Source organism: Acipenser ruthenus, chromosome 50 (genome assembly GCF_902713425.1).
Source record: "Acipenser ruthenus chromosome 50, fAciRut3.2 maternal haplotype, whole genome shotgun sequence".
Lineage (NCBI taxonomy): Eukaryota > Metazoa > Chordata > Actinopteri > Acipenseriformes > Acipenseridae > Acipenser > Acipenser ruthenus.
In genome coordinates, this window is record NC_081238.1 from 300,564 (window position 1) to 312,818 (window position 12,255).

The following is a 12,255-nucleotide window of genomic DNA, read 5'->3' on the forward strand; positions in this document are numbered from 1 at the left end:
ATGTGTTCACATGTTGTTATTGTAATTACTGTATGTACACACAGTTACAGCTTCTGGGCTAAAAACAAAATCTAACCTGAACGAACAGGAAGGAACAAATGGATGGGTGCATGAAACATAAGTCACATCCCCACTGGAATAATTAGCAGCAACTACACTTATAATTTCACTAAGAGCGCAGATCTCTTCTGTGTTTACTGTAGTTCAGGTAAGCATTTCAGTATTTAGGAACATTTGCTGTGTAATAACTGTAGAGAAAAGCTGTCGGCCGCTTACAACTTTACATGCTGTGCGCTTATAGATTTACAGGGACGTGTTTTTATTACACAGACATTAGGAAAGGAAGCTAGCATGGAGAACGCTTAAGGGGAGCCCGCATTCACAATGCCTGCCGTCTGATTCCTGGTGGGCAGGTCTGGATGTGGATTGTGAACACATTGCTTATCATCGTACTGCACACCTCTGGTCAAAAGTTTTGCATCCCCCTCTATATAGAATGAACTGATTTTGCTTCATAAAGTCGAATGAAAGCTGCTGAATCAGGTTACGTTAACATATTGAATCGCACACCGCTTTGTAGTTTTCCATATACTTAACAAAAAACTGACACTTCCAAATCTAACATGAAATATTTTGTAGTTTATTTGATTACATGATTAAATAAAAGATCTAAATTAAGTTTCAATTTTTATTTATTTATTTATTTATTTATTTTTAAATGTCACAATCCTAAAATTCTAGGTGACGTAGAACACTTTTAGCCAGATCTGTACAGTGTGAAGGAGCTTGGGTGACCCCTGCACACTCAAACACACCCTGCTGATCAGACACTCCCAGCACTGTCCAGTCTCCGAGTCCTGGCCAGGGGGAGCAGCTATTGTTCTACGCCTTTCTCAATTGCAGGGGTCACTTCCCATTGTAAATATAACATTGTTTGTGATTATCATTATTATTAACCCCTTTGCCTTATTTATTTGCACTGTTTTGACAATGGCACTGGTGGGCTGTAGAGAAAGGCATTTTAGAACCGAAGAAAAGTTTGAGAACAAGGAAATGCCATTTGGTCCATCCAGGCTTGTCCCTTGTCAACACACCATTCTCCCCTACTGGGGAGGAAACTCATTGAAATTCCTTGAAAAACTCATTGAAAACCAGCTCTGGGGTCTCGCAGCCTCTGTCCCTCCCTCCCAGTAAGCCAGAGTTAATCCACACTGCCTCCCTGCCTCCCAGTCCCTCCTCAGGTCTAACCACTAGAGCCACACTGCCTCCCTCCCTCCCAGTCCCTCCTCAGCAATAAACACTAGAGCCACACTGCTTCCCTCCCTCCCAGTCCCTCCTCAGCAATAACCACTAGAGCCACACTGCCTCCCTCCCTCCCTCCCAGTCCCTCCTCAGCAATAACCACTAGAGCCACACTGCTTCCCTCCCTCCCAGTCCCTCCTCATCTCTAACCACTAGAGCCACACTGCTTCCCTCCCTCCCGGTCCCTCCTCAGCTCCACTAGAGCCACACTGCTTCCCTCCCTCCCAGTCCCTCCTCAGCTCTAACCACTAGAGCCACACTGCTTCCCTCCCTCCCAGTCCCTCCTCAGCTCCACTAGAGTCACACTGCTTCCCCCCCTCCCGGTCCCTCCTCAGCTCCACTAGAGCTACACTGCTTCCCTCCCTCCCAGTCCCTCCTCAGCTCCACTGCCTCCCAGTCGTTTAGCTATCGCTATCAAGGCCAGACTGACATTTAAACCCTCCTCTCTCACGCAGACTCATTTTTTTTTCAGATTTACTCAGCTGCTTACTTTCGTTTGCTTTACATAGAGTGCTTTGCATGTTCCCTTTTCTCACTTTACATATTATGTGCGTGCTCTAGATCCTGTCTCTCAAAATGCAGGGTTTCTGTTGCCAGGAAACGACAACACAAATGTAAAAACCAAAAAAAATTGAAAATGAACAACGGTTGTTTTTTTTTTTAAGGCAGTGAATTTTCTTAGTGTTGTCGGAGTTGGTGCATGAATATTTTCACAGTTGGATTAGCGATAGAAATAAGACTCCCACCGCACAGCAGTTTGATCCATTCCTGGTTTTACTAGGAGTCTAATAAGACTCACCCGAGCTTGCTACCTCAGCGTGGCTAATCAAGCTGGTAGTAAAAACTGGAACGGGTGAAACTGCTGTGCAGAAGGGGTCTGATTTACAATCTCTGCATTAGTATCTAAAATTAATTGTATGCATAAAAACAAGACTTTAAAAAGAACAAAATCTGTAACAACTCACTAGCTTTGTCCCGACACAATTCGCAAAGCATGATAAAATTGAGAAGGAAAAAAAAAAACACCTTCAACGGGAAGGGCAATTCTGAAGCCGTTCAAACACAGAATGCAACCAAATGGGGCAAAAATTACAAACAGCAATGGACGGCACAGGAAGACCCGATTTTAACACAGCTGAGCAGGTTTAAAAGTTACATTAAAAGCAGAAGTGACTTCGATATCTGCAACAAAAAAACCCACTTCCTTCCAGAGCTGTGCTGCTACGGAAATGCAAGACGGAGGTCTCTACCACTCTGTGCGTGTCTCTCCGTCTCCATGTCTACATCCACAACTTCAAAACGCTCAATCAGAACACTCAATCACACAGCCGTCTCTCTCAGTGCTTCCACTGTAGCCACTAGAGCCACACAGCCTTCCTCCCTCAGCTCTAAGCACTAGAGCCACACTGCTTCCCTCCCTCCCAGTCCCTCCTCAGCTCCACTAGAGCCACACTGCTTCCCTCCCTCCCAGTCCCTCCTCAGCTCTAACCACTACAGCCACACTGCTTCCCTCCCTCCCAGTCCCTCCTCAGCTCTAACCACTAGAGCCACACTGCCTCCCTCCCTCCCAGTCCCTCCTCAGCTCTAACCACTAGAGCCACACTGCTTCCCTCCCTCCCAGTCCCTCCTCAGCTCCACTAGAGCCACACTGCTTCCCTCCCTCCCAGTCCCTCCTCAGCTCTAACCACTAGAGCCACACTGCTTCCCTCCCTCCCAGTCCCTCCTCAGCTCCACTAGAGCCACACTGCTTCCCTCCCTCCCAGTCCCTCCTCAGCTCCACTAGAGCCACACTGCTTCCCTCCCTCCCAGTCCCTCCTCAGCTCCACTAGAGCCACACTGCTTCCCTCCCTCCCAGTCCCTCCTCAGCTCCACTAGAGCCACACTGCTTCCCTCCCTCCCAGTCCTTCCTCAGCTCCACTAAAGCCACACTGCCTCCCTCCCAGTCCCTCCTCAGCTCTAACCACCAGGGCCTTCTCATGTCTAAAACACACACAAAAAAAATGACTCGCTTGGTGAGTCAGCTATTTAAAAAAACTAAACAAAAAAATTCCCTGTCGAGTGGAGTTAGTCACTGAGCCTGCAACAGCAGAGCAAGCAGGAGCAGGATCAGGGAGGGCTGTAATTTAGCATTAAATAGATGGGTATGAAAGTTAAATGCTGGGCTCAGACACTCTACAGAGTCAGCAGTCCACTGCACCACACCCTGAACTCAGAGCACAGCACAGCTCGAAAGAACAGCTATGGGCAAAAGTTTTGCATCACCTAGAATTTTAGGATTGAGACATCATAAAAAAAATAAAAAAGACACTTAAATTTAGAGGTTTTATTTAACATTGTGTAATCAAAAGAAACAAAATGATATTGCAAAACTCTACCGGAAGCCATAATAGTAGTACAGTAGTATTTCATGTTAGATTTCAAAATGTCACATTTTTCGATTTGTCAGTTTTAGGGGGAAAACTACAAAGCGGTGTGCGATTCAATATGTTAACGTGACATTATTCAGCAGGTTTCATTCGACTTTACGAAGCAAAATGTCTTAATTCTGCAGTTAATTACCATGCTTTCACTATGTGTGATTACACTTGGATATGCTTTCGCTATGGGGAAACTGGAAGAGACTGGATTGTATCTCTCCGATGATTGTATCCCCAGTTCAAAACAGAATGCAAGTCATGTGAAAGCATGACACCAGAGTTGCTCTGTCAATTATTTATCTACAAACTGTGCGGTGCGTTATTGAGCAAGACAGCATTCCTCAGTGTCTGATAACACTGAGCGCTTTTGCTAGCACTCAGTGCTTACACGCAGTATGTGAGGCTAACACAAGTGGCTGCTGTATGCTTAAACACACACAGATGTCTGTTTAGTAATTCATCAGGACACAAGAGCTGTACATCTTAGAAGCCTTTCTTGCAATGCTTCTCAAAGATGAATACAGAGTGGACTGGGTCCTCAGCGGTCCAGTCCAGGGATGGAAATAAGACTCCCGTTGCACAGCACTCTGATCCATTCCTGGTTTTCCTATGCGTTTAATAAGACGCACCTGAGCTTGTTGCCTACACACTGTGGTGGGTAATCAAGCTGGTGGTAAAGCCTGGAATGGGTGAAACTGCTGTGCAACAGGAGTCTTATTCCCATCCCTGAGTTCACATACAAAAGGTCAGCACAGGCAGATATATTTTTTGTATTTACTTGTTTTTCTAAGACCATGTCAGTGGCAGAATAGGCATTTGATAACCCTCTACTGCTGCAAGAGTGACGTAGAGGCAAGTTTTCAAGGGGGCGGGGGCGGGGGGGGGGGGGGGGGGGGGGGCTTGTGTCAGCACTGGAATAAGCCCACTGGGGAATGTAAACAAACTGGACTATCAAACTGCCAAGGTCTGTTTTGTGATAAGGCAGAGTGAGGGCTAAACTGGGGAAGAATGTGGAAACCAGCAGACACCAAACCAAAGGAATTATACCACAGTGTATCAACTCAGTGGTTTTCAACCCCGGACCCCCTGTGTCTGCTGGTTTTCATTCCAACCGAGCTCTTAATTACTGAACCAGACCCTTAATTGAACAGATCATTTGCTTAATTAGACCTTTTTAATCGTTCTCAGCTCTTAAAACAGCTGCAGATTTTCGCTGTAACATTTTATAAGTAACTTGAACTATGCAAGTGTTTCAAGATCTGAAAACAATTAGAAAAAGGTCTAATTAAGCCAATGATCGGTCTAGTTCAGTAATTAAGAGCTCAGTTGGGATGAAACCACGCAGACGCAGCAGGGGGTCCCCAGGACCGGGGGTTGAAAACCACTGTATTAACTGAACAGTGCATTGAACAAGACTGCTGGAGCTGTAAGGTTTTAAGGTTCAAGACCAAACCTACAACTTAAACCTCTGGTTCTCCACACAAGCAAGGGGAAGAAGTTTCAATGCAGAAACGCACAGCAAGGGGTGAACCATTCAAAACGCTTCCTGTTGGCTGAACTATTGTTCCCCTCTGATCCTGTTACACAGCTGGGACCCCTGGGTTACAATTTACTAAATCCTTCCACAGTTTAATCTTCCGTACACCCCCACCCCCCGCCCCCGTTTGGAGGCAGTGTGGTCCAGTGGTTAAAGTCCAGGGCTTGTCACCAGAAGGTCCCCGGTTCAAATCCCACCTCTGCCCCCTGACCGCCTCGCTGTGTGTGACCCTGAGCAAGTCACATCACCTCCTTGTGCTCCGTCCTGCGGATGAGATGTTAAATCAACGTCCTATTGGAAGTGACTCTTCATATAATGCACAGTTCACAGCCTGCCTCTGTAAAGCGCTTTGTGATGGTGGTCCACTATGAAAGGCGCTATATAAAAATAAAGATGATATTATTAACCAATATCAGATAGCAGGCCTTGTTGGCTTTCCACCTGGGGTGATTTCTTTAAAGGCTCCCACTCCATAGAGTCCAATGAGACACACCTGAGCTTGTTACCTAATCAAGCTCGTACTAAAACCTGGAATGGGTGAAACCGCTACGCAGCAGGAGTCTTGTTTCCATCCCTGCTGCCTTGAGTTAGCACCACTCTTCACCACACTGTTATGATCACGCACTCCGAGCCTCCTGCACATGTTTGGGATAGCATTTGGCCATAACCCGACGAGCTCTGTACTTCACGTGGACGTTTGGAGGTGCGATTCCTACTCCATTACGGGGGAGCCTCTGTCTGCGCACAGTGTTTTTGTTAAGTTACGATTTGGAAAGTCAGTTTGGAAGAGTGCCAGCCTCCTCCATACTGTTCTCCTCAAAAGCCTCCCGGCAGCTGCTTAGAAATCAGCTCTCACCAGCCAGACAGGCAAACAAAGAGATCACAGGGGTGGGAAACAAAAGCAGGCGAAAACAAGCCTTCGATTATTAGAGCTTCACCTGCTTAGTCACCTTATTGCCTGCCCGGCGCCATGGAAACGGGGGGGGGGGGGGGGGGGGCAGGGGGCGGGTGGTTAGCATTACAGAAACCTGCCTCAGATCAAACGTCATTGGAGATCCTAGGAAGGCTAACACACCCTCCCACCCAAACAACTTTCACTGTTCCTCTGCACCACACTCCCCCAGCCCCTTGTTATCTGGGTCAATCGTGTTTCTTCCGATTATGCAATGCAATACATCCTTTACCATAATGGGTGGGGGGGGGGCACGTGGGATCAGAGGGATTTATCTACCCCCCCCCTGCACTTTTCCCTCATGGTTATACTCTGCATTTACCACAGTTTACTATATTCATTAATATGCTTTACCAGACCTCTCTGTGCTTTACAATGCTTCCCTATGCTTTACCAGACCTCTCTGTGCTTTACAATGCTTCCCTATGCTTTACCAGACCTCTCTGTGCTTTACAATGCTTCCCTATGCTTTACCAGACCTCTCTGTGCTTTACAATGCTTCCCTATGCTTTACCATACCTCTCTGTGCTTTACAATGCTTCCCTATGCTTTACCAGACCTCTCTGTGCTTTACAATGCTTCCCTATGCTTTACCGTACCTCTCTGTGCTTTACAATGCTTCCCTATGCTTTACCAGACCTCTCTGTGCTTTACAATGCTTCCCTATGCTTTACCAGACCTCTCTGTGCTTTACAATGCTCCCCTATGCTTTACCAGACCTCTCTGTGCTTTACAATGCTTCCCTATGCTTTACCAGACCTCTCTGTGCTTTACAATGCTTCCCTATGCTTTACCACACCTCTCTGTGCTTTACAATGCTTCCCTATGCTTTACCAGACCTCTCTGTGTTTTACAATGCTTCCCTATGCTTTACCACACCTCTCTGTGCTTTACAATGCGTCCCTATGCTTTACCAGACCTCTCTGTGCTTTACAATGCTTGTATTTTACTAAATAGGGTTCCACTGACTATTCTAATTCGTTCCCATTAATAAGAAGGAAAAAAAAATATCACAATTTTACCTACATAGTCTAAGAGCACAGCTTTCAAAGTTGTGCATGCTGATGCGCCGGGGAGGCCAAATCAAGGCTGATCCTCAGAGCTAGCATTGCATGATAATATAAATATAAGTTTATATAAAGTAATGTTAATTAGAATGAATACAGATTTAAATATATTAGTAAAAATGATGTCACACTATATAGAACACCATTACATCATGTAAGAATAAATCATGGATTTGAATATAAAACAATAACAAGTAGTTGGCATGCCGTCAAAAAACCGATAAATACCTCCAATGTTTATATATAGTGTGTGTGTGTATTTAAAAAACATGTTTAACCAACAATAAATGAACCTTATGCCCGAATTTCAAAAATACCAAAAAAATAGATTTATTTTCAGACAATAAAAAAGGCGTTATCCTTCCATTTATTTACGGTGCGTGCAGAGGAGACCAAATCTAACGATGGTATATATTACGCAGTTTCTTTAATACTGCACTGTCACAGCAGAAACCAAAAACTTACCTGCGCGATGACAAAACGTCCCCTTATCATGCTGATCACTGTGGACTTCAACACTGCGTGAACCACCACCATTATTACACACAGATTGCATATACGGGACCAATTTCTGCTTTTCTATACATTGCAACACAACAAACCAGGAAGGGAAGTTGCGCGTCAGTCAACTAAAAATGATGTTTCAACGCAATTATACAAAATAAATAAATAATAATAATAATAATAATAATAATTGTTATTGTTCGTCAGCTACAACGCGTTGTATGTAATAAAGGACTCACCCGCTTGCGTAATGTCGGATAAATCGCAATTTCTAGCGGCGGAGGGGAACTCTCTAAGTTTTCTGTTGGATAAGTTTAACGCGCCGCTCGCCACGGCTTCTTCCAGCGCCTTTTCCACGCTGCGGCTCCCAGCTATGCCAGCCGGGAGAGCGGACTCCTCGCCCGCTGCCATCGATAATATAATCCGCTTTCGGGACGATGTAAATAATCCACGGCCCCCTTCTCAAGTCTTCGTCGCCAGGCAACTTCAGCAGCACGAGCTCCTACCGCCGTTCTGTTCTAGAACCTCAATTGGAGTGGGCGGGTGAGGGGTTGTGGTTGTCTGAGAATTTTGACAACAGGCTGATTGACAGGAACGCTAGCCAGTTGGGTAAGTGGAAGAGAGAGGGGAGGGCGTGGGGTTTCGTAGGAAGGCGTGTTGAGGGGGGCGTGGATTACAACCGGAGGGCGGGTGACTGATGTGAAGCACAGCCAGTAGAGTAGAGAAGGCGGGCCAAGGATGTCCTTGAGGCGGGCGGGGAGAGGGGGGGCGGGCTGAACTAAGGGAGTGGGCGTGGTCCAGCGCAGGTTTCGTCAAAGAAAGTGGGCGTGTCGTTGAAGAAAATAGGCGTGTCGTTGAAAAAAGTTAAGCGTGTCGTTGAATGTGGGCGTGTCATTGAATGAAGTGGGCGTGTCGTTGAAGAAAGTGGTTTGGCAGAAATTAGTTGACAAAAACGAGGTTTCGTTATCGACAGGCGTTTAAACCAATGTAAACTGTTTGGGGTTTTTGTAACTGTTTTTGAAATTAAGCAGTGCTGTTTTTGTGGCGGGCAAGGTCAAGAATAGCACGCCAGAATTCATAAAAATGCACGCGTGGAGTGGTTTAGTATTCAGCCATTCGAAATATCGATCGTAGTGTAATATTATGAAAAAAAAAAAAAAATTACAAAGCAATTTGAACGCTTGAGAAAAAAAACAAAAACGTTATTGGATGGTATCAACAAATATGTTGAATATTATACTGAAAAATAACTGCATTTTACAAATGCAATGTGCATGGTAATTAAATGGTAATTGCGTTTTTACTGTAGGCTATACCGCTATCAGTATATATATTGTATATATTCTAACGGCGCTATACTTTCTGTCCCTTCATCAATCCTGTTGAACCATTCCCTTGTTCCATAGATTTAGACCACAGACTTATTCAGGCGCATTCTGCTGGCGTTAAGTTTTTTTCTGCTGTCGTTTAATCAAGCCTCTGTTTTCAAAATCTCTGAAACGGGTTTTGAATTTGTCACTGTCACCTCTTTTTCGCGTTGGCATTCACAGGTTTTTATTGTAATCACAATTACTCAACTATTTTTTTTCCCTGTATCGTTTTTTCATACGTTCGTTTTAAACTCGCTTTCTAGACCCGAAGAGCAGCTCCTGAACTCACAGACCAAACACCTTCACACAGACTAACCGAAGCGCAACCTCTGAATAATCGCGATAAGATCATTGCAAACATCCCCAAAACTAACAATAGGGCTATAAATGTTAAATATTCAGAACCCCCCCCCCCCAGCCGCCTTCTTCTATCTGCTCCACCCCTTCTTCCCAAAAACCTACCCGCTGCTCCACCCCCCCACCTGCCCCATTCTTTCCCTCTCCTAGCAACCACGGAACCAGTGAAGCTCTCCACTTTCATGGAGACTTTCCCAGTTTGACTCCAGTTCTGTTTGCAGTCCAGTGGCATTGTCATTCAGGCAGAACCCCGCTGTCTTTTGTGATTCGTCTCCTAACGTTGCCTTTTGTCTTTCCCAAATGACCCTCCTTCCAGTCACGGTCTAACATCGTTCTGCTTCAACCCTTTCCCTCGTCCATTTAGGGACCTGTAATTCATTCACTAAGAGCACAGATGTCTTATTACATCACACACACACACACGCACACTAACACACACACACACACACACTGACATCCTTATACATCGATTCTTATAATACCGGTGAAGGCACTAGAGCCCAAAAGCTGGTCTGCTTGACTCAGTTTAGTTTCAATAACACTGATGAAGGCACTGGAGCCCAAACGCTGGTCTGCTTGACTGAGTCTCTTCTAGTTTCAATAACACTGATGAAGGCACTGGAGCCCAAACGCTGGTCTGCTTGACTCAGTTTAGTTTCAATAACACTGATGAAGGCACTAGAGCCCAAACGCTGGTCTGCTTGACTCAGTTTAGTTTCAGTAACACTGATGAAGGCACTAGAGCCCAAACGCTGGTCTGCTTGACTCAGTTTAGTTTCAATAACACTAATGAAGGCACTAGAGCCCAAACGCTGGTCTCCTTGACTCAGTTTAGTTTCAATAACACTGATGAAGGCACTAGAGCCCAAACGCTGGTCTACTTGACTCAGTTTAGTTTCAGTAACACTGATGAAGGCACTAGATCCCAAACGCTGGTCTGCTTGACTCAGTTTAGTTTCAGTAACACTGATGAAGGCACTAGAGCCCAAACGCTGGTCTGCTTGACTCAGTTTAGTTTCAATAACACTAATGAAGGCACTAGAGCCCAAACGCTGGTCTCCTTGACTCAGTTTAGTTTCAATAACACTGATGAAGGCACTAGAGCCCAAACGCTGGTCTACTTGACTCAGTTTAGTTTCAGTAACACTGATGAAGGCACTAGATCCCAAACGCTGGTCTGCTTGACTCAGTTTAGTTTCAATAACACTGATGAAGGCACTAGAGCCCAAACGCTGGTCTGCTGGGGGTCTCTGCTTGATTGTGGACCCTTGTCCTTGCTGGCCGAGCCCCTCAGTGTCTCACAAGCAGCTGCCCCAGAAGTCCAGCCTTGCCAGCCCAGCCACGCAGCACATGCGCCAGACACTGCATGCCTCGGAATACCAGGAATTCCACCGTCTCGGATCAGGAATTCTGACTTCATCCCGACAATTAAGGGTGCTTTTACTATGGGAAACTTTTATAAGGGTTAGTTTGCCCTGGTTTGTTTTTTAATATGCTTCACAGTACCTCTCTGTGCTTTACAATGCTTCCCTATGCTTTACCAGACCTCTCTGTGCTTTACAATGCTTCCCTATGCTTTACCACACCTCGCTGTGCTTTACAATGCTTCCCTATGCTTTACCAGACCTCTCTGTGCTTTACCAGACCTCTCTGTGCTTTACAATGCTTCCCTATGCTTTACCAGACCTCTCCGTGCTTTACAATGCTTCCCTATGCTTTACCACACCTCTCTGTGCTTTACAATGCTTCCCTATGCTTTACCCTGCTTTCACTGTGCGGTATTACACTTTGCTGGGCTTTTACTATGGGAGACTTTTATTTGGTGAAATCATTGAGAATGGGGGCGTTCGTAGTTCATTGTGTTTTATTACACCATGCTCTGCTGTTCCTGTGCACCAAGAATGAGTGAGAGCGGGTTGTGAAATCACTGCGATCCTGCAGACTCCCAGGGAATGACTGGAATGGCTTGGATTCGATCCAGCATTAGCGCTCTGGGATTGGGGAACGGGATGAAATCCCAGCAGCTGGTCAGACTCAAACAAAGCTGAGATCACATCCAAAAGACTTCCCTTCATTCAGTCAGCCGTCCTACCCACAGTACCTCCAGCGCTTACAGTACTTCCCATATAACGCATCAGAACACGTCAGTGCTCGTCCGGTTCCTAGTAGCTGGTTGATCATCTGAGGGAACACTAAGCCACTTTTCCAGGAGCAGCGGCTTGAAAGCTGGTTCCAGAAGTCCTAGTTTGAGGTTTGCTGTGTCAAACCCCCAAGTCTCCCCTGGTGTGCCACACAGGGGCCTGAAACCTCGTCTCCTGAAACCAAGTTCCAAGCCGCACAGGGGCTCCGTGTTCCCTTCAGCTAATCAATCCATAAATGACGGCCAAAATGAATCGCATACATTCTGCCGTGCAATAGAGTTTCTCTCCTTTCTTTAGCGGGTCATTTCTGATTTGCTTTCTTTTTCCGTTTGTGTGTTTGTTTATTTAATTTCTTGCTTTCTCTACAGCTGCTCAGGGACTGCCCATGAAAACGAGCTCATAGCTAAATCTGGGTGCAACACATATGATGACGTGTCAGAAATTGTACGTTGTCCCAGATAAATACATGAATAAATAAATCAGATAAGGAATTCTACTTTTGATTCACAGCTAAATCAATATTCAAAGATATTCAAATATGCATAACAAACGTCCACTGCAGATTGCTACCAAATCAGACTCCAGCTATGCACAGAAGGATTTTAACA

At 45.5% G+C, this 12,255-nt stretch overlaps 1 protein-coding gene across 3 annotated transcripts in view; it reads right to left on the reverse strand.

The window, feature by feature from the left end:
• The window catches only part of LOC117404582 (leucine-rich repeat and calponin homology domain-containing protein 4-like), a 36,502-nt gene extending 28,149 nt beyond the window's left edge, over positions 1-8,353 (reverse strand). For all 3 annotated transcript variants that reach the window (XM_059015632.1, XM_059015631.1, XM_059015630.1), the window contains exon 1: positions 8,019-8,353. In XM_059015632.1, the coding sequence (XP_058871615.1) occupies positions 8,019-8,190 (172 nt within the window). In that variant the 5' untranslated portion in view covers positions 8,191-8,353. The remainder of the gene's footprint in view (positions 1-8,018) is intronic.
• Between the last annotated feature and the right edge of the window lie 3,902 nt (positions 8,354-12,255).